Raw genomic sequence first — 26,872 nt, forward strand, 5'->3', positions numbered from 1 at the left:
ATAATTATAATAAATGAATTCGGGCCTCTGTGCAGGATGCTGGAGTTCCCTCACACCAATGTCAAGGCATGTCTCACTTTGTGAACAGAGGATCAGTCATACTGGCTTTAAAAGAGCTTCCCCAAATATTTGCCTCAAATGATTATATATAATCTTTTTTCCAAACCTTTTAGCAATGTGTACGTCTGAAACGGCTAAAATAAATCATTTGGAGTCTTAGTGCAAATTATCAGAAGCTAAAGTCTCCCTAAGGACACCCTTCCTCCCCCCTTCCCCCCAATTATATTACTGAATTCATTTGTGCAACTGGTGAGGTGATATAAAGCAGACTGAAGCAGACTGCAATTCATTAGACTGCAGAGTGAGTTTTCCAATGAATGGAGCAGATGGCACATTCCATTTCATTTAAATGTAGCACATATGACGGAAAGGGCCTCTGAGCTTTAAAAGAAAACGTTTGGAAAGTTTTGGAAGTGCAGAATAAAAACAAAAGCCCAATGGGCATTTAAAACATGGCTTAAAACCAGTCCAATAAGGTTAACCTATTGAATAAAGACGAAGTCTCACAGTCTCATACTTGTTTGGACACTCGGTCAGTTTAGAGAGGTCTGTGACTACTGTTACACCAGGGGTGTCAAACTCATTTTCCCCGTAGCCGATTGTAACGTATCCTGCTGTGATTGCAGTCTGCCTTTTAAGTCATGGACAATTTGTTGTTTTTCTTGGAGGATAAATTCTGTGTTTGGTGTCAAAATGTCATATTTTTACTGTATATTTATAATGTATATCTACATTTATATTGTACTCCTTTACCACAGACACGGCCTTATAACGCTTTTTTTTCTTAAAGCACAAACTTGAGTTCACTTTCCCATTTTTTATTAAATTCTCTTCCTTCTGCTTCAATTTTCTCTTCCTGTACATTTTGGGATTATTTGTAAATATTTCTCGACATCACTTGGAAAACCGCCTCAGTTAAACGCTGATGTGGAAACGCTTTTGTGTCCACTTTACGGGTCACAAAATCAGCATGCATTGTGAAAGATGTAGTTTATGTACGATTTTACAGTGTATTTTAAGACAATCGATGTCTTTTAAGGTCTCACGGGCCACATAAAATGACGTGGCGGGCCGGATTTGGCCTGCGGGCCTTGAGTTTGACACGTATATTAGACAGTGGGTTTGAAGTCATGGCTCTGTAAGGGCCACTAAAGTTTCTCTGAATCAAACTCTTTAAACCATGTCTTCATCAACCTCACTTTGTCCAAAAGAAACAGTCATACTAGAACCTTTTCCAAACTGTTGCCACAAAGGAAACTTTTAATTTATTGTACATAACTGATTTTATATACCAATTAGCAATGGGAGTGGCTAAAACATCTAAACTTCATAATCAGGCATAAAGTGTGTTTGGTAAAACAGCTCTGGCATCTCATGTTTCTAATGTAACAATTTCAAGACCTCCACTCCCAGAAGCAGCAAAGCACCCCCACAACATTATGGATCCTCCACCATGTTCGATGGTGCACTAAAGTTTATAAGCTTCATCTCGTCGTCTATAAGCATAATGCTGGTATTTATCGCCAAAGAGCTCTTGTCTGGTTTTATCTGTCTATAGAACATTTTTCCAAAAGGAGTGTGGTTTGTCTATACAAGTTTTGTCACTCTTTTATTTGAGTAGTGGGGTTCTCCTTGGCCTTTGCCCATAAAGGTGGAGGTGTGATTTTGTCCTATTTCAAATTGAACAAAGGGGGTCTTGAATTGTGTCCTAACATTTTTTTTTATTTGTCCTCATTTTCCTGTCAGGTTTGCTGTTCTGTGTCCAACATATGAGTTTATATTACCAAGCAGCTTTACTAAACACTGTATTTCAGGAGATATTTTACAAGCTGTCCTTTATTTATTTTCCTCTTTTTTCTCAATCTAGTCATATCCAACTACACAGTAGTATCTTTCCTCTACTGCTGCAAACCCATCCTGACCAGAGAGGGTCATATCTAATACATGTGCAGTATCACATATGGAGAGTTACACACTGCTCTCTATTATTCACTCTCACTACACAGACACCCTCAACCAGCCAACAAAGGCTGCAGTTGCAGCAGTAATGAGGAATCCCTTTGACTATCCCTCCCGACAGTCCTGGCCAATCGTGTCTGTGTAGGTTCTCAGATTTCAGCAGTGGTGGGCTAGTGTATTAGACCGCTGCGCCACCCAAGTCCAATTCTCTTGCTTATTTAAACAATTTCACATATTATTTAATGTAATTATTTCTGTCTTTACCTTTCTTTCTTCTCTGCAGCATGCCCGTCAGGTACGTATAAACCTGAGGCGGAACCTGGTGGTGTGGGGACATGTGTGCCTTGTCCTGACCCTCAGCATACTTCCAGACCTGGGAGTACCGCTGTATCTGACTGTGTGTGTAAGGATGGATACAGACTGCACAATCACGTCTGCCAAGGTAAAGACTCCATAAAGAAATACACAACATTGGTTGATTGCTACATCGAGGAACAATGTTATTAAACACTTATATCACTCAATTGAAAAAGTAATTATTCTCTGTGTTACTTAATCAACCAGTTCACCAAATTCTGTTGGTTTTGCTAATTCACCATTGTGGGAATTGAGTTCAGTCAGCTCTGTAGAACATGAATCTCACTTATCTTGAGCATTACAATCATACTCAAGCACTCACCTTAAAGTTTCTACAGGAACACTATGCCACAGTCAAGACATTGCCAAAGAGATGACAAAAAGGGTTAAAATGCCATGGCCAAATCTTTAGAACTAATTTAAGCATGAGAGCTCCAAATGAATGCAGCTTTGAACAGTGGTGAATCAGAACTGAAAAAAGTAACAACTCATCCAGGATGTCACAAAAGATCCCAAACAACAGTCACAAACCCAATTCCCAAATCCAAATGGGATCAGAGAGTAAAATGCAAAAAGAAAAAAAAAAAGAACTTGCTCATCTGTGAACTAAATTTGACTATTTTCCTGTTTTCTCTTGCTTTTGGTTCTTTATCTCTGCAGTGGTGGTTTGTCCAGTTCTTTCTCCTCCTGAGAATGGCTTCTTCATCCAGAATGTGTGTAATAACCAGTATAACTCGGCATGTGGCGTGCGCTGTCTACCAGGCTTTGAACTGCAGGGGGACGGCATCAGACTGTGCCAAGCAGATGGTACCTGGTCTGGAGCTCCACCCAAGTGTACAGGTTAGGCCTAAGACTTAACAGTAAATAACAAGACAACAGTAAATAACAGACATGTTGGCAGATTACATTTTACAAATGCTTTTTTTTATTGTTGTTTTAGAATTTTTGTCACCCTTCTTTCCTTTTTTTGATGTTTTTAGGCAATGATACAACACACATTAAAACCACCTCCTTGTTTCTACACTCACTGTCCATTTCATCAGCTCCACTTACCATATAGAAGCATTTAGTAGTTCTACATTTACTGACTGTAGTCCATCTGTTTCTCTGCATACTGTTTAGTCTGCTTTCACCCTGTTCTTCAATGGTCAGGACCCCCACAGAGCAGGTATTATTTAGGTGGTGGATGATTTTCAGCACTGCAGTGACACTGACATGGTGGTGGTGTGTTAGTGTGTGTTGTGCTGGTATGAGTGGATCAGACACAGCAGCGCTGCTGCAGTTTTTAAATACCGTGTCCACTCACTGTCCACTCTGTTAGACACTCCTACCTAGTTGGTCCACCTTGTAGATGTAAAGTCAGAGGCGATCGCTCATCTATTGCTGCTGTTTGAGTTGGTCATCTTCTAGACCTTCATCAGTGGTCACAGGACGCTGCCCACGGGGCGCTGTTGGCTGGATATTTTTAGTTGGTGGACTAGTCTCAGTCCAGCAGGGACAGTGAGGTGTTTAAAAACTCCAGCAGCGCTGCTGTGTCTTATCCACTCATATCAGTACAACACACACTAACACACCACCACCATGTCAGTGTCACTGCAGTGCTGAGAATGATCCACCACCCAAGTAATACCTACTCTGTAGTGGTCCTGGGAGAGTTCTGACCATTGAATAACAGCATGAAAGGGGGCTAACAAAGCATACAGAGAAACAGATGGACTACAGTCAGTAATTGTAGAACTACAAAGTGCTTCTATATGGTAAGTGGAGCTGATAAAATGGACAGTAAGTGTGAAAACAAGGAGGTGGTTTTAATGTCATGGCTGATCGGTGTATATTTCAATGTATCCATACATACAAGTCATACAAAGTCTTGAAGTTATGTAAAATGTTAAAATTACAATTGTCATAGACCAATATATAACATACAATATCTATCTATCTATCTATCTATCTATCTATCTATCTATCTATCTATCTATCTATCTATCTATCTATCTATCTGTCTATCTGTCTATCTATCTATCTATCTATCTATCTATCTATCTATCTATCTATCTATCTGTCTATCTGTCTGTTAAAAATCAGAATTTTTTCTGTGATAGATCACTCTGTGGTATCTAAAAAACCTTGACAAACAGCCGACAATAAAACACTAGTCATCAACGCATTTACAAATCTAAGTTTAGACTGGATTACACTGATATACACAACACAAGCCATACGTCAACAACATTTAGAAAAAATGCTGAGTTTTTTGTCGGCAGCTTAAGCTCATCTGAAAGCTCATCATTTGTTGATGGTTAACTGATAACAGAGAAGCATATAGCGTCCCATCAAAGTATACAACACATCAGCGAGCTTCATATATACAAGGTTTATACTTTATTTAATGAAAAACAGGATTATGTAGTGAAAGTATAAACATCGTAAACTAGACTCCATACTGACACAACACAGCTTCCCTGTTGTTAATGTAATCTGTAATCTTCGTTCATAATTTAAATACCATAAGTCAATTTAAAAGGTTTTCGTGTTTGGGGTAGAACTGTACCAGTCTTTGGTGAAAGACCAGATGAAGCATCAGTTGTTGGAAATGAATTAAATACTATTTTAACTGACAATGTTAATTAAACAATGACTTCTCTGTGGGTTATCAGTTAATCATTAACATTTCTAGTTGGTCATCATGATATAGGGTATATGTCATCATTTTATCCTTCCTTGTAGACAACGTCTTTTTTAAGAACGTACATATACACTGATCAGCCATAACATTAAAATCACCTTCTTGTTTCTACACTCACTGTCCATTTTATCAGCTCCACTTACCATATAGAAGCACTTTGAAATTCTACTGACTGTAGTCCATCTGTTTCTCTACATACATTTTTAGCCTGCTTTCACCGTTCTTCAATGGTCAGGACCCCTACAGGACCACCACAGAGCAGGTATTATTTAGGTGGTGGATGATTCTCAGCACTGCAGTGACAATGGCATGATGGTGGTGTGTTAGTGTGTGTTGTGCTGGTATGAGTGGATCAGACACAGCAGCGCTGCTGGAGTTTTTAAATACTGTGTCCACTCACTGTCCACTCTATTAGACACTCCTACCTAGTTGGTCCACCTTGTAGATGTAAAGTCAGAGACAATCGCTCATCTATTGCTGCTGTTTGAGTTGGTCATCTTCTATACCAGCATTAGTGGTCACAAAATGCTGCCCACGGGGCGCTGTTGGCTGGATGTTTTTGGTTGGTGGACTATTCTCAGTCCAGCAGTGACAGTGAGGTGTTTAAAAACTCCATCAGCATTGCTGTGTCTTATCCACTCATACAGGCTCAACACACACTGCAGTGCTGAGAATGATCCACCACCTAAATAATACCTGCTCTGTGGTGGTCCTGTGGGGGTCCTAATCATTAAAGAACAGCATGAAAGGGGGCAAAGCATGCAAAGAAACAGATGGACTACAGTCATTAATTGTAGAACTACAAAGTGCTTCTGTATGGTAAGTGGAGCTGATAAAATATACAGTGAGTGTCTTTTTTAAGGTACATCCATGCCTTTCTTAATATAAGAACACAGCCACATTCTGCACATGTTATGACTGCATGGCTGCACGAGTGCAGATGCTAGTCTGGCCTGTCTGCAGCCTAGACATGTCCTCTTTAAAACTGTGTGTTGTTTTATGAAGCACAGACAACAAAGCTCCTAAACTGTTGCACGACTGAAGACTCACATAACACAAGAACTGCAAAAATTCTAAATCTTCATTTTAAAAAAAAACTATAAAAAACAATGAAGTATATTAAATGTAAAAAAATTGATTGATCTTTGATGGAAATTATTAAAATGAAATTATTTAAATATTGATATCATATGTTGTGATTTGTATTATGTTTAGTTTAATACTTAGTTTAATAGTTTAATTTAAGTTAATGAGAATCCAAGTTCACATTCTGTCCAAACTTCTTGGAATTAAGGTTTTTATTATTTAAACACTGTAGGATGACCCAAAGTTTATAGTATACCAGTCTGATAATACTATATAACATATGTCTATATATCTGTCAGTCTTTGATGTCCTTTCAAAAGAGGAACAGATCGTTTTATGTTTTTTATGGCTTCTACATCTAGAGGCTCAGAGAGTTTGTAGCTCCCCACATATTTCATGACATGAAGAAAATCTAATGTATAACAACTTCTTTGCCAGCAGACTGTGGTGAGAGGGGCTCATAAAGCTTCTGCTGTCGACATGACTTCTGAACACACTAATACTCTTAATTTACTGTTGAACTAGAAGAACTACTACACAGCGCCAACACAGCAGAATAACTGCTGAGACATACTGCAGTGTATACACATTAAATTTTTTCTGTTTCATTTTCTTGTTTTACCACCACTTTATCCTGGTCAGGGTCTCGGTGTGTCAGCACACCCAAATTATTAGCACTAGTCAAAGTAAGAAAATAATGACTAATGCTTTTCTTCTCAAACAAAAAAAAGAAGTAGAAAGAAATGTAATTTCTAATTTAAGTGTCTTAAAATAAAATAAAAATCCAAATTGTTAAAACTGCTTGGAAGTCTTAGCAGCAAAACACTGAAGCATGCTCTAATGTTTAGTTTTTAGGTGTACTTAAGTTTCAGGTCATTTGTTTAAAGTAAAACCTTAAATATAACTTACATTTCTGCCTCACTAAACTATAACAATATGATGACAGAAATGCCAAACATTGGCACAGCGGTAAAATATACTAGCACACCAGAGCTGGGATTTCGAATACATAATATTGAGTCTCAGCTCTGCCATTCGGCTGGGCTGGGCAGCCACATGAACAACGATTGGCCTGTTGTTCAGATAGGGGTGGAATATTTAAAAAGCCGGATAGGGACTCTCTCATAACTAACGCAATTACGACCTCTGCTGGCTGATGGATGGCGTTTGCACAGAGTTGAGGAATAATGCTGATCAGAGTGTGGCTTTCCGTGCACAAGGCTGATCACATATGAACTCACCTCGTGCAGGTGAAAAGATGCAGTCTGCTTCTGCCCACGTGTTGGAGGGGATGTGTGTCAGTTTGCTCTCCTCAATCAGGGGTGGGGTCAGCACCAGTAGAGAGGAAGCGTAACGCAATTGGGTAAAAATTGGACACACTAAAATTCAGGAGAAAATGCATTAAAAAATATCTTTAGTTATTTACTAACATAAGAAAAAACTGTATTGCTCTTTATTGATCTTCATGTGGTATTAATATCAGTATCACATCCAGTAAGGTTTAGTACCAAATACTAATTATAAAATGGATAGTTCCGGTCCTAAAATCTGATTGGCTGAGCCGCGTTCGAAGCCGTTGTAAAATCCCCGATAAACTCACACCTATGACCACCTCACATCATTCCATATTAATACGCCACTGAATAGAAAAAATGTATGTTATTTTCGCCCTCATGTTGCCTAGCAACACTGTTAATCGAACTATTTTGCGTTGCGGAAGAATGCTTTATTGTAAGTTTATACACAATAAATACATTTATGAATTAAACATTGTTGTATTTATTATATTTTATGTTGACCGCCGTTTTATAAAAGCAATAAGCCACGAGAGGCCGTGCATTACTGTTAAGATTTTAGCACGGGGAAAGAAGTTTTAGGCACTCCGCTTCGTGTCGTGCCAAAAACGTCATCCCCGTGCTAAAATCACAGTAATGCACGGCCTCTCGTGGCTTATTGCTTTATCTGATACTGGTGTCCTCGCAGTAGCCGACACAACTATGTACAGCAGAGACGTTATACTAATGCTAATCCAGCATTTTAGCAGATTATCATCTCTTATGTAGATATTCGGTGATGATTAAGTGCATCTCGGTCAGAAGGTCCTGGGTTCGATCCACAGGTGGGGCGGTCTGGGTCCTTTCTGTGCGAAGTTTGCATGTTCTCCCTGTGTCCCATGGGTTTCCTCCGAGTGCTCCGGTTTCCTCCCACAGTCCAAAAACATGCCGCCAGGCTAATTGGAAACACTGAATTGTCCTTTAGATACCTAGCCGCTAGATGCACAAACCAGTGCATTGTAGTGCCGGTCCCAAGCCCGGGTAAAAAGGGAGGGTTGTGTCAGGAAGGGTATCCGGCATAAAAAAACTGTGCCAAATCCTGCCAGCGACCCCTAACGGGAAGAAGCCGGAAATGCCGACCCCGTAACCGAGAAACGGGACAAAGGCTGAGGACCAAGAAGAAGAAGATTAAGTGCATCTCGGTTACACATACTATAGTATACACTATACATACTGATAGATAAAACAACAGATACATAAACAGTTTTGGATTAAAAATGGGCCGTTGTAGCCTAGCGGTTAGGGTACTGGACTAGTAAGCAGAAGGTTGCTGGTTCAAACTCCACCACTGCCAGGTTGCCACTGTTGGGTCCTTGAGCAAGGCCTTAATTGCTTAGACTGTATACTGTAAGTTGATTTGGATAAAAGTGTCTGCTAAATGCTGTAAATGTAAAAATGGTGCTGTGTTCAGCAAAAGATCTTAATATCCTTATATAATGTTACTGTGTGTCCTGTACAGTACGTTCGTGTCCAGCCTTGTCCCCTCCTCAACATGGACAGCTAAACTGCAGTGATGGTGGACCCTCCTCTCGCCTGGAATGCATAGTTCGATGTCAGAGGGGCTACAGACTCGAGGGCAAAGTCAAAGTTACCTGCCTGCCAAACTCCCAGTGGAGCAGCCCTCCACCCCGGTGTGTGGGTAAGCTAACATATTCACATTCATGTGTGTTTTCAATAAAAATGTAATTCCTGACAGCTTTTAATAGAATAACTGAGGGTAACACTGTTTATACTGATGTGTGACAGATTCCTGTGACAGATGCTAATCACTTTCATATTACACAGTATGACTAACCAGTCATTTAAACATTTAAATAAGAATAAAAACCACACAGCTTGTCATTCAAACAAAACCACTTGTGTGTATGTGTGAGTGCCTGGATCAGAGAGGCTAACGTTGTTTAGCAATGTGCTATCAGGTTAGTGAGGGCAGTGGTAGCACAGTGGTTAAAGTACTGGAATAGTAATTGGGAGGTTGCATGTCATCACTGCTAATTAGCCACTGTTGGGTAGGGTGACCATACGTCCTCTTTTTCCCAGACTTGTCCTCTTTTTTGGACTTAAAAATGCGCCCGGCCTGAATGACTAAATTACCAAAAATGTCAGGGATTCTGCTCTTATTAAATAAATAAATAGCTGTTTATTTATTAAAGTTCTATAACATACTTAAATGACCTCCCCCCCTCCCCCAAACCAAACCTTGCACACAGTGCTGGTGTTAATCTGGCCCATGCTTCCATCCTGCCAAGTGTCCTCTTTTTTTGAAAACCAAAATATGGTCAACCAACTGTTGGGCCACACTAATTAGTCATGTTTGTTAGTTGCTTTGAATAAAAATGTCTGTTAACTGCCATAATTTCATTACATAGACACCAAGGTGCCAAGGTGGTGCAGCCATAAATTATGCCATACCACTACCTCTGGGATCTTGGGTTCAAATTCCCAGTGGTGCTACTGACTGGTTGGGCGTCTACATACAGACATAATTAGCTGTGTCTGAGGGTGAGACTGATTAAAGCCCTGTGATAGATTGTTGTCCTGTCTGGGGTGTGTTACCAATGTGCTGAGCAGTTCTGGGGAAATCTGACCCACTGACATGGTGGTGGTGTGTTAGTGTGTGTTGTGCTGGTATGAGTGGATCAGACACAGCAGTGCTGCTGGAGTTTTTAAATACCGTGTCCATTCACTGTCCACTCTATTAGACACTAGTTGGTCCACCTTGTAGATGTAAAGTCAGACATGATCGCTCATCTACTGCTGCTGTTTGAGTTGGTCATGTTCTAGACCTACATCAGTGGTCAGAGGACGCTGACCATGGGGTGCTGTTGGCTGGATATTTTTGGTTGGTGGACTATTCTCAGTCCAGCAGTGACAGTGAGGTGTTTAAAAACTTCATCAACATTGCTGTGTCTGATCCACTCATACCAGCACAACACACACTAACACACCACCACCATGTCAGTGTCACTGCAGTGCTGAGAATGATCCACCACCCAAATAATACCTGCTCCGTAGTGGTCCTATGGGGGTGCTGACCATTAAAGAGCAGCATGGAAGGGGGCTAACAAAGCATGTAGAGAAACAGATGGACTACAGTCAGTAATTGTAGAACTACAAAGTGCTTCTATATGGTAAGTGGAACTGATAAAATGGACAGTGAGTGTAGAAACAAGGAGGTGGTCATAATGTTATGGCTGATTAGTGTACACATTCAGAATCAACAGTGTGGTTTGGATTTAAGTCTGCGACTCTGTGGCTTCTCCGCACTCTGCCTCCCATGACGCACTGCTCTCTGTTTTAAGCTCCAGACATGCGCCAAGCCAACCAGCCAGATCTTGCTTTCTCAATGTTTATTACTTTCCATCTGCCCGTCTCTGTCTGAGTGCTTCAGCGTGAGACGTTCGTCTCATGCTAACGGCTAATATTGCGGTCTCTGCTGTTTGCTCTTCAGTTTAAGAGCTCGGTCAGACTAACCAAAGTGTACGAGGAGCTCCGGAGTGTTCCACCGCTCGGCACGGCTTGTGTTTGTCCCCGGCTGGGTCTTCCAATCTGTCTGGTGAAATTCTAGCCAGCCAGTACACCGGGGGATCCAGAGAGAGAGAGAGAGGGTGTTCTGGGTAAATGCTTCTGGCTGGATGTGTGCGTGGGTGTTTCTAACACTGTATCCAGGAATGAAGAGAAGTCTGTGTTTCTGTAATAGTGATGTGGTGAAGGCTGTGCTCTCTCTCTCCCTCCCTTTCAGATTCATGTTAGGGAAACTATTTCGTCAGCTGCTCTTCTTGAACTACTTTTTAAGAGGAAAATTGCACCATAAATTAGTCTTTGACATTTTAAATGCTTCGGCAGGGACTGTGTTATGTTTCGGCAGCGACTGAGTAGAAGTCATGATATGCTATGACTGCTGTCTTTATTTATCATTTATTTAAGAAATTTCAATATCGGGCGGCTTGGTGGGTAGCACTGTCGCCTCACAGCAAAAAGGTCCTGTGTTCGGTTCTTTCTGTGCGAAGTTTACATGTTCTCCCTGTGTCTGTGTGGGTTTCCTCTGGGAGCTCCGGTTGCCTCCCACAGTCCAAAAACATGCAGTCAGGTTAATTGGAGACACTGAATTGCCCTATAGGTGAATGGGTGTGTGATATGCTGTGATATGTGTGTGTGTGTGTGTGTCTGCCCTGCGATGGACTGGCGCCCCATCCAGGGTGTTACTGTGCGACCCTAATTGGATAAGCGGTTAAGACAGTGAGTGAGTAAGTGAGAATTGCTCTATAGGTGAATGAATGTGTGTGTGTGTGTGTGTGTGTGTGTGTGTGTGTGTGTGCCCTGCGATGGACTGGCGCTCCGTTACTGTTTGCCTTGCACCCATCAAAAAGCTGGGACAGGCTCCAGCACATCACATAAAAATGTACCCATGCCACCCAAACAGAAATAACTAATGGCCGTGATATAATAATAATATTCCTGTTAGCTCTGACTTATTTCCTTACCCTACCTCTTTCTTTTTTATTGTTTTCTGTTTCAGAAGTGCGCTGTCCCCCCATCGTAACCCTTGAAAATGTACATCTATCACCACCGGCTTGTGGTAAAAGGGCAATGCGGAGTGGAGCCATATGCCGGTTTTCCTGTCAACCTGGCTATCAGCTGCTGGGTATTTCAGAAGTACGATGTGTGTCCTCTGGAGATTGGAGTGACAGTCCACAGAAGTCAACCTGTGCAGGTAACTCCTCAGTATGTGTGTGTGTGTGTGTGTGTGGGGGGGGTAATGGTAGCGGAGACCACTCAAAAAGTTGCTTAAAACCAGTAAACAAAATGCTAAGTAATTGCATGGTAAAGATATGTGACTGGGTGTGGGTGAAGTTTCTGCTTGGCTAAAGTCCATACATTAGCACGATTTCTACAGATACAACACTGTGTTCCAAACTGCATACTGTCACAAAGTGTACACCATCAAGCATTCTTCTACATTACTAAAATTGTATTTAGTACAGTAGCTGGTTTGAGACAGAGCCTCTGGTTTGAGGAAAGCCTCAGGTATCCTGGTATTGGAAAGATCACGTTGTATCTTAACATGAGCAGCAAAGCAGCTGTGATCAGGTAAATATTTTTACCTTCAAGACAGCAAAGTCTGAGAAACAGCCTACATGGCAGTCCTAATGTGTTAAAACGTATTATTTACACACTTACAAACCCCAGGGTGGCACTAGGGGTAAATAGTCACAAATATTTAGGGTTTATTTGTGTAGTGGGGAACATAACCAGATATCTAAGATATTCTCAAACCCTAGCTTATATTTGTATCTTAATTAAAGGCAAAAAGTATTTGGACACATGACCATGACAATAACATAAAACAGAGACTCCAGATCAAATGTTATATTGCAGAAATGCAAAATATCCTTAGTTCCCAAGGATAGAACTTTGGGCTATCAATTAAAAGGTTGAGAGTTTGAATCCCAGCTCTGCCATGCAGCCACTGTTGGGCCCTTGAGCAAGGCCCTTAGCCCTCTCAATTTCAGGGGTGGCGTACAATAGCTGACACTGCGTTCTGACCCCAGCTTCCAAACAAGCTGGGATACGCGAGGGCAGTTGTAGCTTAGTGGTTAAAATACTGGACTAGTAATCAGAAAGGTTGCCAGTTCAAGCATGACCACTGTCAGGTTGCCACTGTTGGGACCATGAGCTTGTTATACATCCTATTTCAAAAACAAATGGTATTAAAATAGAGAGACCTCTATGTGATCCTTTCAGCTATAACAACAGTCACTCTTCTGAGAAGGCTATTTGTATGGCTGGGCACTGATGTTGGTCAAGAAAACCTTAACTGATGTTCCAGTTTATTCCAAAGCTGTTCAGTGGGGCTGAGGTCAGGGCTCTGTGCAGGTCACTGAAATGTCTTTAAACCAAGATTTCTTCATGTCTACAGTCATGCTGGAACAGGAAAAGGCCTTCCCCAAACTGTTGCTACAAAGTTGGAAGCATATCATTTCCTTTATATAATTGATTTATTATACCTGTTGACAGCTTTATTGAATTGTGGTTTAAACAGGTAAATTCAAAAACTAGAAGGGGTGTCCCAATACGTTTGTCCATATCAAGCATTAACACAATAGAAACTGGACTATGGGCAGCACTAATAGGAAAATTGGGTAACATATATAGTTTGTGCCCCCCCCCCCCCCCAACAAGTGTGTCTAGACAGAGAAACTGTACGTATGTGACATGCCAAGCTTAACTGTTCAGAATCCACAAAAAAACATGATAAACTAAACCAGAATATAAACAACTAGTGTTCTCAGCAATTCCCGTTCTCATTGTGTTGCCAGATTTTTAAACTTGATGCCCCACCTTATTTTTCTTACATATAATTGGTGGCTGGAAGGCCTTGGCATCAGCCATTCTTATGTATCCATGTATCCAAGCAACATGGGTAAACATACATGTACCATAACACTGACCACTTCATCCTGGTCAGATTTGCAGTACGTCTGCAGCCACCCGGAATCAGCTGGGACACACCCTGGACAGGGCAACTGTTAATCACATGATGATACATATCGGGTCTGTCTGAAAACCCAGTGAGCTCTTTACATAGACAGCATTTTATGTCATCCTACGTGCTCCTGGAAAGCTGTCTAAATTCTTATATTCCTGACTCTATAATGAGGGAGCGTCTTATGCTTTCTTAGCGGTGAAGGCAATCCCAGCATTCAGTGCTGCACAACTATTCTGACGAAATATTAGAAAAATTGCAGACAAATGCGGAGCAACGAACGGAGTTCTTTAAGTGTAATTTATTAGCAAATTTGGACTTGTCAGTGACAGTTTAACCATTTTCAGTTTATGGAGGGTAGTGTTAGCTGGCATGCTAGTGGGTTGTGTCGCCACAACCCATTGGTTTGAATGGCCTAAGGGTAACCGTGTTAGCTCAGTGATGTAATCGCCGTAATCTCTAAGTAGTGCGTCTAAATCAGGGGTGTCAAACTCAAGACCTGCGGGCCAAATCCGGCCTGCCACGTCATTTTATGTGGCCTGCGAGAGCTTAAAAGATGTATGATTGTTGTGATGGTTCGAGTCATTACAGAGACGCACTTATAATTTAATGGGACACCTGCGTCTTTAAGTGGCAACCGTTGACATCGTTATTTAATGAAAGATGGGAAAGCGAATACAAGTTTGTGCTTCAAGAAGAAAGACCGGTACGTCTCTTGTGTTATGAGGCCGTGTCTGTGGTAAAGGAGTACAATATAAATGTAGATATACAGTGTATCACAAAAGTGAGTACACCCCTCACATTTCTGCAGATATTTAAGTATATCTTTTCATGGGACAACACTGACAAAATGACACTTTGACACAATGAAAAGTAGTCTGTGTGCAGCTTATATAACAGTGTAAATTTATTCTTCCCTCAAAATAACTCAATATACAGCCATTAATGTCTAAACCACCGGCAACAAAAGTGAGTACACCCCTTAGTGAAAGTTCCTGAAGTGTCAATATTTTGTGTGGCCACCATTATTTCCCAGAACTGTCTTAACTCTCCTGGGCATGGAGTTTACCAGAGCTTCACAGGTTGCCACTGGAATGCTTTTCCACTCCTCCATGACGACATCACGAAGCTAGCGGATATTCGAGACTTTTTGCGCTCCTCCACCTTCCGCTTGAGGATGCCCCAAAGATGTTCTATTGGGTTTAGGTCTGGAGACATGCTTGGCCAGTCCATCACCTTTACCCTCAGCCTCTTCAATAAAGCAGTGGTCGTCTTAGAGGTGTGTTTGGGGTCATTATCATGCTGGAACACTGCCCTGCGACCCAGTTTCCGGAGGGAGGGGATCATGCTCTGCTTCAGTATTTCACAGTACATATTGGAGTTCATGTGTCCCTCAATGAAATGTAACTCCCCAACACCTGCTGCACTCATGCAGCCCCAGACCATGGCATTCCCACCACCATGCTTGACTGTAGGCATGACACACTTATCTTTGTACTCCTCACCTGATTGCCGCCACACATGCTTGAGACCATCTGAACCAAACAAATTAATCTTGGTCTCATCAGACCATAGGACATGGTTCCAGTAATCCATGTCCTTTGTTGACATGTCTTCAGCAAACTGTTGCGGGCTTTCTTGTGTAGAGACTTCAGAAGAGGCTTCCTTCTGGGGTGACAGCCATGCAGACCAATTTGATGCAGTGTGCGGCGTATGGTCTGAGCACTGACAGGCTGACCCCCCACCTTTTCAATCTCTGCAGCAATGCTGACAGCACTCCTGCGCCTATCTTTCAAAGACAGCAGTTGGATGTGGCGCTGAGCACGTGCACTCAGCTTCTTTGGACGACCAACGCGAGGTCTGTTCTGAGTGGACCCTGCTCTTTTAAAACGCTGGATGATCTTGGCCACTGTGCTGCAGCTCAGTTTCAGGGTGTTGGCAATCTTCTTGTAGCCTTGGCCATCTTCATGTAGCGCAACAATTCGTCTTTTAAGATCCTCAGAGAGTTCTTTGCCATGAGGTGCCATGTTGGAACTTTCAGTGACCAGTATGAGAGAGTGTGAGAGCTGTACTACTAAATTGAACACACCTGCTCCCTATGCACACCTGAGACCTAGTAACACTAACAAATCACATGACATTTTGGAGGGAAAATGACAAGCAGTGCTCAATTTGGACATTTAGGGGTGTAGTCTCTTAGGGGTGTACTCACTTTTGTTGCCGGTGGTTTAGACATTAATGGCTGTATATTGAGTTATTTTGAGGGAAGAATAAATTTACACTGTTATATAAGCTGCACACAGACTACTTTTCATTGTGTCAAAGTGTCATTTTGTCAGTGTTGTCCCATGAAAAGATATACTTAAATATCTGCAGAAATGTGAGGGGTGTACTCACTTCTGTGATACACTGTACATTATAAATATACTGAATAAATTTACACAGAAAAAACACACAGAATTTAGCCTCCAAGAAAAACAACAAATTGTCCAAGACTGCAATCACAGCAGGATACGTTACAATTGACCCTTTGAGGGCCACCATAATGCAGATGTGAGAAATGAGTTTGAGACCCCTGGTCTAAATAATCTGCCTTATGAGTTCAATGACTTATTAGAATCCTCTCTACTTGGGTAGCTGCCTAGGTAGGCAGTAGGCAGCATAGCAGCTCTTTGGGTTTTTAAACAGACTCATTGACTCTCTTTTACCATTTGTCTATTGGATTTCATTTGATAATCTTTTGATTATTCTTTTAATAATATTATGGACTGTAGATGGTGAAATGCCTGAAGTTATTGCAATTTCTTTGAGAAACATGGCTGTTAAACTGTCGGACCAATTTACACCGTTTTCCTATTTCTCCCCAAATATGACAGCATCACCTGTTACAAACCAGATGTTTCTGATCATTGTACAAACTTTGAGGAAGCATATCACAGGCTTCAGTAGTAGTTTTTTGAGCCTGCTCTGTATAGCAGATAAAATGCTGATGTCAGGGCTGCAGATGAGACAGATGGGATGTCTGGTGCAGCAGGTGGCCCGATTTTACTGTGATGACACCCAGCTGAACTTTCCCTGCTATGCCCAGCAGGCTTAGTGGAAACTAACATGATGCGTGCAAAAAACTAACGGATTCCAGCACGGTCCTGCTTACACTGCTTGAGACCGTCTGCTCGAGACGCAGCATCTGATTTAAATAGAAGCGCAGGATTGATTGGTTCTGCTTTCTTTCACTAAGATACCTTTCCATATGCCTGTTTAATCAATGGGACCAGAGAAAACTGGAGGAAGGGTATGTGCACATGTGTGGGTTTTACGGTATTGCAACTGTCTTTGTGTGTGCCGTGTTTTTTTCCCCTTTTTACTCCATGCGTATGCATTTCTTTGAGAACCCTCAACCAAGTAATGCCTGTTTCTCTAAAGCTGAAGCATTTGTTTGGCCTGCAAAGACAGAACACATGGTTCTTGATTAAAGATCTCATCTGTTTCTGCAATGATGGACGTTTATCCCAGATGCTTTTTAGTGCCTCTCTAGTGAAGTACCCCAAATACCCCAAAAACTCCCCTTCGGCTTGAACTTGATTGCTGCAGATTGTAGGAGCATTATTTTATAATGTGATGGTGTTTTGTGTTATTTCTATGATTGTAACATGGTTAGGGTTAGGGTTTAAAGCTTTTTTAAATAATAATAATAATAACCGCTCAGGTGGCGCAGCGATAAAGTACGCTAGCTACATCGTATCGAACCTCAGCTCTGCCTCTCCGACTAAGCTGGGTGGCAGTATAAACAACGACTGATTGTTGTTAGGGGTAAAAAGTTGGATCATGGGTCCTCATAACTGGTGCAACTGCGGTCCCTGCTGGCTGACTGATGGCACCTGCACAGGGCTGAGGAATAATGCTGATGGGGGTGTGGCCCTCCGTACACAGTGCCCGTCAGTGTATGAACTCGGTGAAAATGCAGTCTGTACTGACTGTACGTGCCGGAGGGGGCATATGTCAGTTGAGAGGCATCCTCAGTCAGCGGTGAAGGGTCGAATCAGTATAGAGGACGCATTCAGGGTAATTGGACATGACTAGACTGGGGGATAAAAATGGGGGGGATATAAATAATAATAAAAAAAAATAATAATAATAATAGAGAGAGTGCCTTTATTTGTCATATATACACACCGATTAGCCATAACATTAAAACCACCTCCTTGTTTCTACACTCACTGTCCATTTTATCAGCTCCACTTATCATACAGAAGCACTTTGTAGTTCTACAATTACTGACTGTAGTTCATCTATTTCTCTACATACCTTTTTAGCCCCCTTTCACCCTGTTCTTCAATGGTCAGGAGCCCACAGGACCACTACAGAGCAGGTATTATTTGGGTGATGGATCATTCTTAGCAACAGGGTGGTGGTGTGTTAGTGTGTGTTGTGCTGGTATGAGTGAATTGCTTTACATTGATAAAAAGCTTTTTTGTGACTTTTTGTGCCCCTAGGAGCCTGTTTTAAGCCATTTACTTTACCCCAGCTGCCGTTTGGTATTCTTCTTGTAGGTCACTTGATGTCATTCTTAGGTTGTTGGGTGACATTTCAATAAGTTGCCAGTCATCCATAACAGAGGAGAGTTGTTTTCACATTCTGTCAGGCTGTAGCTTTTTGTCCCCAATATCTGCTGCTTGACTTTGTTTTTATGAACCTCCATCTTTACAGTTTTAATGATGGAAGAAATTTGATTCCTATTATTTTCCCTGTGCCAGAACTTTTTCAGATCTTTTCCTTACTTGGCCAGTAGATCATTTTCCAGTTTAATTCCAGTTACCTGAGGCACTACTAGCACTGTTTCTGCCACCCAGTTGGTCCTAATGCACAAGGATATTGCTTGCTGCTGCATTCATTTTAATATTTTTCCTCATTAAATAATATTTGGTTTAGATGAAAATGTAATGAGGACATTATTAAGCAGAGTAATGTGTGGTTGTGCTGGAATGGAAGAGCTGCCGTACATGTAGAGACGCTGAACATTAGGAGCTGTGTGTAATAAAAAACCTGTATGAATAATACAAATCAGACATGACATGTAATTAAAATTATCCTTAAGGTAACAAACGATTTTAGCTGAAGCTCAGTGGGATTATAAAATCCTGCCAGAATTGCTTGGAATATTGCCCTATGCTAGACCACCGTAATTTTCCTCCTGCATTAATTCATGACTGTTGAATTACGTCACTGTTGTTTTTGGTGTAACGTTGATAGATGCTGAGCCTCCGTGGATTCAGTGCCCTGATAACATCATCACAAAAACTGACAAGCATAAGCCGTCGTCCAACGTCAACCTGAACGCACCAGTACTGGGGGACAATTCCGGAGATGAGGTAACTTTTCCTTTTTATTTTTCAATTAACCGAAAATAACAGCAATTTTTTTCAATTAGCTTCTTTCCCTTTATTATGCAATATAATCTTACAGAATATACAAAACTGTTTAATTCTGCTCTGATTTGTATACACTGCTCAGCCATAACATTAAAACCACCTCCTTGTTTTTACACTCACTGTCCATTTTATCAGCTCCACTTACCATATAGGAGCACTTTGTAGTTTTACAATTACTGACTGTAGTCCATCTGTTTCTCTGCATGCTTTGTTAGCCCCCTTTCACCCTGTTCTTCAATGGTCAGGACTCTCCCAGGACCACTACAGATCAGGTATTATTTGGGTGGTGGATCATTCTCAGCACTGCAGTGACACTGACATGGTGGTGGTGTGTTAGTGTGTGTTGTGCTGGTATGAGTGGATAAGACAGACTGAGAATAGTCCACCAACTAAAAATATATCCAGCTAACAGCACCCGTGACCAACTCAAACAGCAGCAGTAGATGAGCGATCGTCTCTGACTTTACATCTACAAGGTGGACCAACTAGGTAGGAATGTCTAATAGAGTGGACAGTGAGTGGACACGGTATTTAAAAACTCCAGCAGCGCTGCTGTGGCTAACAAAGCATGCAGAGAAACAGATGGACTACAGTCAGTAATTGTAGAACTACAAAGTGCTTTTATATGGTAAGTGGAGCTGATAAAATGGACAGTGAGTGTAGAAACAAGGAGGTGGTTTTAATGTTATGGCTGATCGGTGTATATGTATGTAATATATTTTTATGAATTTAGTAGCTATTTAGTCAAGTGCTGTACTTTACTGGTCAGTACAGAATGTAAATAACATACACACTTTTGCATTGCTGACCACTGCAGTCCTTAAACAGAGTTTCTAAACTGAAGGTTCCTTAAGGGTCTTTCCAGTCTGATATATGATGGAAACTTTGCACAGTTACAATAATATTATTGTAGACTTGGGCCTTGGCCTTGCTCAAGGGCCCAACAGCAGGCAGTGGTGGAGCTTAAACCAGTGACCTTCTGATTACTAGTCCAGTACCTTAACCACTAGGCTACAATCTGCAGAAAGTACAGCTTAGATAATACCTTTTTCTACTCGATATTTCTTTCATGTACTGATTACATGTAGTGCCAGTCTGCAGTAATTTAATATTTATAATTAGGGGCAGTTGTAGCCTAGCGGTTAAGGTACTGGACTAGTAACTAGAAGAATGGTCACTGGTTCAAGCCCCAACCCCTGCCAGGTGGCTACTGTTTGGCCCTTGAGCAAGGCCCTTAACCCTCAACTGCTTAGACAGTATACTGTCACAGTACTGTAAGTCACTTTGGATAAAAGCATCTGCTAAATGCTGAATATATTATATAATGTGTCCTGTTTGTTTTTTCAGGTTGCTGTGCAGGTCACGCCCATTCTTAGCCCCACCCAACCATTCCTGATTGGTACAGTATCCATAACGTACACAGCTACCGACCACGCTGGGAACAAAGCCAACTGCTCCTTCACTGTATCTGTTATTGGTGTGTTTCACTTTTCTTACTGATTTATACAGTCAAAGGTTTACATACACCTAAAAAAAACCTAGTGTGCTGCCTTGCTGTCTACTGCCTACCTAGGCAGCTGCCTCAGTAGAGAGGATTCTAATAAGACATTGGCACAACTCATAAGGCAGATTATTTAGACGCACTACTTAGACAGTGATTATGGCAATTATTATGGCGTGTGTTAGTCACGGCTCTCCTCAGTCAGGATTGGAAGTCAGCATCAGTAGAGAGGAAGCGTGATGCAATCAGGTAATTGGTTATGACTAGATTGATCAGCTTTTGTCAAAGTTATAGGCAAAGGTACAAAGGTCCTTGTTTGACTGACAGTATACACTGATCAGCCATAACATTAAAACCACCTCCTTGTTTCTACACTCACTGTCCATTGTATCAGCTCCACTTACCATATAAAAGCACTTTGTAGTTCTACAATTACTGACTGTAGTCCATCTGTTTCTCTACATACCTTTTTAACCTGCTTTCATGCTGTTCTTCAATGATCAGGACCCCCCACAGGACCACCACAGAGCAGGTATTATTTAGGTGGTGGATCATTCTCAGCACTGCAGTGACACTGACATGGTGGTGGTGTGTTAGTGTGTGTTGTGCTGGTATGAGTGGATCAGACAGTTTTTAAATACCGTGTCTACTCACTGTCCACTCTATTATACACTCCTACCTAGTTGGTCCACCTTGTAGATGTGAAGTCAGAGGCGATCGCTCATCTATTGCTGCTGTTTGAGTTGGTCATCCTCTAGACCTTCATCAGTGGTCACAGGACGCTGCCCACGGGGAGCTGTTGGCTGGATATATTTTTGATTGGTGGACTATTCTCAGTCCTGCAGTAACAGTGAGGTGTTTAAAAACTCCAGCAGCGCTGCTGTGTCTTATCCACTCATACCAGCACAACACACACTAACACACCACCACCATGTCAGTGTCACTGCAGTGCTGAGAATGATCCAACACCTAAATAATACCTGCTCTGTGGTGGTCCTGTAGGGTTCTGACCATTTGAAGAACAGCATGAACGTGGGCTAACAAAGCATGCAGAGAAACAGATGGACTACAGGCAGTAATTGTAGAACTACAAAGTGCTTCTATATGGTAAGTGGGGCTGATAACATGGACAGTGAGTGTAGAAACAAGGAGGTTGTTTTAATGTTATGGCTGATTGGTGTAGATGTTCTATATGGGCACAGAGAAGTCACTATCTCTAGTCAGCCATAACCACTCTTTATAACCACTATTACTGTCAGTTTCATTTGAACCTAATATTGGCAGTTACCTGAACTCACTCATAACTAAGCAGTAGTGGTCTTGTGGTGGCACCTGTTTTTGAGCAGGGTAGAGGGTGACACCAAAATTGTGCATATGACAGACAGTAAGTGTATCTGGTCAAAATACCTTTCAAAGACATTTTATAGACACAAGAAGATACTACTGTTGCCTAATTTCACTTGGTTCTCTAACACTATTTTCTTTCCCTCAGATACGGAGCCTCCACTGATTGACCGGTGCCGATCCCCACCCACAGTACAAGCCACAGACACAGAGACGCCGGTCTTCTGGGACGAGCCGCAGTTTTCAGACAATTCAGGTACACACCCTTGTGAAAAAAAAGATGGAAATGAAAATGCAGAGCTAATAAATGAGGTTTCCCAGTGTCCAGGAAAAATGTAGCCCATAATAGTAAAGACTTGGATTGTGATAGTTGCTGTGAGAACGGAATTTATGGAGATTCACGTTTCTGTGTGTCATGATTTCGAGTTTTTGTAAAGAAAGCCATTTGCTGCAGATGAAGGGTTGCCAGATTTAGCTGATTCCTGGGTGTTTCTGAGACTTCGTTCAGGAAATGTTTTCCTACACAGAGCACCTTTTGGAGGGGCTTTCAGGGCAGTGATAAGGTGTGGTTGCTATACTGTACAGTACAAAATTTAAAGGCCAACCACCCTCTCCAACCGACAGTATACTACTGGCACATTAATAAATATACAGTTATAATAAATATAAAATTTTTGGAATACACTATTTTTGGTAAAGTTACTTTATTTTGGTTGTTATTATGAGGGTTTTCTATCAAAATTACACTAGATGACCCAAAGTATGTGGACATCTGACCCTGTACTAGTTAGACAATACATTCCTTCTATTCTGTGATAACAGCTTTCACTCTATTGGAAAGGCTTTTCACAAGGTGTTGTAGTGTTTTTGATGGGATTCATTACTCCTAACTAAAAAACATTAAAATATTACTTTCACTAATGTTAAACAAGAAGGCCTGGCTTGCGATGTTTCAATTAAGCCCAAAGCTGTGAAATTGTGTTGAGGTCTGTGTCTGTGCAAACCGCTGGAGAATCTTTGAACCGCTTTGCTCTGCTGCTAATTCTCAGAAGGACCTTCCCCAAAATGTTGCCACAAAGTTAGTAGCATACATTGAAATAAATCAATAAATAGCTTGTTGGACATCCCATTTAAGAAACAAATGGTATTACAATAGAGTGGCCTCACAAGACCTCACTCCTTTTCACAGTACTTGAAATGTCTGTGGGAATTTGTGCCTATACCGTCAAAACAGCATTTCATGGCTGGACAATAATATTGGTCAAGAAAACCTAAACTCATGTTTCAGTTCATTCCAAAACTGTTGAGTAAGGCTGAGGTCAGGGTTCTGTGCAGTCACTGGAGTTTCTTTTTTGTAAACCAAGCTTTTCTTCATGTCTTTATAAACATCAAATAGGAAAGGGCCTTCCCTAAACTGTTGCTACAAAAGTGGAAGCATATAGCTTCATTTATAAAATTGATTTATTACATCTGTTTGCAAATGTAGTAGCTGAAACACATGAATTCAAAGTGCTGTCCCAATACTTTTGTCCATATAGTGTATATAAATGAAATGAGTATACATCTGATTGTAATGGTTTGTTGAATAAAACAACTGAACTTGATAAATAGCTGTTGTAGCTCAGCAGTAGTTAATGTACTGGACTAGTGATCAGAAAGTAGCTGGTTCAAGCCCCACCAACAGAAAGTTGCTACTCTTGAGCCCCTAAACTCTAAACCCAATTCTGAATTGCTTACACTGTAATTAGTTACATCTGTAAGTTGCTTTTGATAGAGGCGTCTGCTGAATGCAATAAATGTAAAAGGGAAGGTGTCCACATACATGTATGTGTGTATTTACATGGAAATCTTACACATGCCCTATATGCAGTAGATAAACATAATGTTAAACAAATTTTAGTGTGTTATCTAAGGTAAATTTTTAGCAGACGAACACACACACATGTGTATACACAAATAAACTAAAAGATCATTAATATAAACAAAGTACCACTAAAGCATCTTATAAAACACACTGAGCTCGCCTTCACACACAGACACATTTACAGAAATCCGGCCGCAGTGGCTACTCGGAGCCTCTGCGCCGACGTCACATCAACGTTGGGCTGACGTTAGCATGCTGTGGTTTTCCGAGTCCACACCCTGATGCAGAGTTATATTTAGTAAGGAACAGCGGCGAGCGGCACCATACAGCAGCTGCTGCTCCCACACGTCTGTCAGGCGTTTTGAACTGGATCTGGTCTCTCAGTACTGTAGAAAACACTACTCGAGTGTGTGTGTGTATGATTAAGTGTGTCTGTGTGCATGTGGATACAGGATCGTGTGTTTGTGTTGTGTCTGTACTACTGACCACAGGTTGGCGAACTTGTTGCCGTTTTATAACCAACTGCAGTTCAAGTACTGGCTTTGACCCTGTTTGCTAACCTTCATAGCTGTAGGAAAAATTAAAATAAATACAGCATTGATTTTTTAAACCTTTTTCACCTGTATTTAATTAAAATAGCACAAAAAGTAAAATATAATGCTTCACCCAAACAATTGTTATGGGATTTTATTATTATTAAATTTTTGAATTTATTTTATACACGATAAGGCATAACATTATGACCACCTCCTTGTTTGTACACTCACTGTCCATTTTATCAGCTCCACTTACTATATAGAAGCACTTTGTAGTTCTACAATTACTGACTGTAGTCCAACAGTTTCTCTACATACCTTTTTAGCACTGTCCACACTCCTACCTAGTTGTTTCACCTTGTAGATGTAAAGTCAGAGACGATGGCTCATCTATTGCTGCTGTTTGAGTTGGTCATCTTCTAGACCTTCATCAGTGGTCACAGGGCGCTGCCCACGGGGCACTGTTGGCTGGATATTTTTGGTTGGTGGACTATTCTCAGTCCAGCAGCGACAGTGAGGTGTTTAAAAACTGCAGCAGCATTTCTGTGTCTGATTCACTCATACCAGCACAACACACACTAACACACCACCACCATGTCAGTGTCACTGCAGTGCTGAGAATGATCCACCACCGAAATAATACCTACTCTGTAGTGGTCCTGTGAGAGCCCTGACCATTAAAGAACAGCATGAAAGGGTCTAACAAAGCATGCAGAGAAACAGATGGACTAAAGTCAGTAATTGTAGAACTACAAAGTGCTTCTATATGGTAAGTGGAGCTGATAAAATGGACAATGTGTGTAGAAACAAGGAGGTGGTTTTAATGTTATGGCTGATGGGTGTATACAATCGATGACTATAACAAGTTTCAGAAAATGTTGATGGGTGACAGGGTGATGTTTACCAGTGGTTTATATTACCTTTTCTTTTAACAGCATTCTGAAATCTGTCATTCTTCTCCATTCTTGCTTGATATAATATTTCCACTTCATCCTCTGAGTAGTCCTGAGTCTCTGTTGATTTGTTTCTTGCTGAAACAAGCAGAGACGTCCCTGTAGAAGATGTCTTGATGGCAGCGTATGCTGATCTAAAATCTTTATGTACACCTTAACAGATTCTGGCTTTCGAACTTTGCGATGGTAACAGTAAACAAACTATCTAACAGTGCAACAATATGAAGATTGGTACAGATATGAACACTGATGATTTGGTGATTCTGGCATACCTATTAAAGTGGCATTCCGTTTACAACCCGAACAAATTTCTGGATTACAAATAATCAATTTGTACAAATAATAACATCTGTTTTACATTACTTTCAAATTCAAACAAATTGTATTCAGTTTAATACAACACCAAAAAGAAGCCACCTGTTTTAACATCCTTTTAACCTGTTTTAAATATCAGCTTCAAATAATTATCCTGAAACATAGAATAGTTCTTTGAAATTACAAATTAAAGAAGGCAACAACTGAAACAAATCAGATTCATATGATTTCTCTTTAATAAACTCAACATGTTCTTTCACATGATTGCAGATGAGTGATTCAGTTCTGTGTTCCCTCACAGTGCCTCCTTAGGAAAATGTAACAGAACCAGAAATAAGAAAATAAACAAAGCTCATGGAAATCATCTTTCTATTCTCAGTTATGAGTAACTGTCATGGGGTACATTGCACCTCAACCCTGAGGCGCCAGGTGTAGCTTTGCACCCACATAAATTAGAACAATACTGTGGCTAAAAAGCAACATATGAAAGGATAAATGGAAAATAAAAGTGCTGGCCACAATAACAGAAACAAATGAAGTAACAAATTAAAGACACAAAACATCCACCGCCTACGAATGAATTGTTTCAAGTACTCAGAAAAAGAGTAAAGAAAAGAAACCAAGAACACACCTGAGATGGCAGTGATTAAGCAGGACCGCCACTCCAACAACGTGGATCCATACACAGGGCCCAGTCTGGAATAGCCCGTCACTTCACCTATGGGGCAACTTGCTCATCAAGGGTGGTACTCTCTTGATAGCCGAATGGTTACACAACAACAAGTAAGGTCCCTGGAAATGATAAGGAGTGTCAATCTGATTGATTGAGCCAAGAATTACAATTTCATAGAAAACAGGTTGCCAACAGCTGGCAACTCTGTGAGGAAGAAACGGTGATAAATAGAAACACTTTTACCTGAAGCAAATTAACACTGTCAACTATTAACAATAATCATCTGCA

At 41.0% G+C, this 26,872-nt stretch overlaps 1 protein-coding gene across 1 annotated transcript in view; it reads left to right on the top strand.

Moving 5' to 3' along the window:
- The window catches only part of svep1 (sushi, von Willebrand factor type A, EGF and pentraxin domain containing 1), a 202,795-nt gene that overhangs the window by 112,544 nt on the left and 63,379 nt on the right, over nt 1-26,872 (top strand). Inside the window, exons 6-12 of the mRNA XM_062993593.1 lie at nt 2,303-2,461; nt 3,037-3,216; nt 8,942-9,121; nt 12,002-12,196; nt 19,220-19,338; nt 20,746-20,875; nt 22,392-22,499. Of these exons, the coding sequence (XP_062849663.1) occupies nt 2,303-2,461; nt 3,037-3,216; nt 8,942-9,121; nt 12,002-12,196; nt 19,220-19,338; nt 20,746-20,875; nt 22,392-22,499 (1,071 nt within the window). The remainder of the gene's footprint in view (nt 1-2,302; nt 2,462-3,036; nt 3,217-8,941; nt 9,122-12,001; nt 12,197-19,219; nt 19,339-20,745; nt 20,876-22,391; nt 22,500-26,872) is intronic.

The sequence above is a fragment of the Trichomycterus rosablanca genome, chromosome 4 (genome assembly GCF_030014385.1).
Source record: "Trichomycterus rosablanca isolate fTriRos1 chromosome 4, fTriRos1.hap1, whole genome shotgun sequence".
Classification (NCBI taxonomy): Eukaryota; Metazoa; Chordata; class Actinopteri; order Siluriformes; family Trichomycteridae; genus Trichomycterus; species Trichomycterus rosablanca.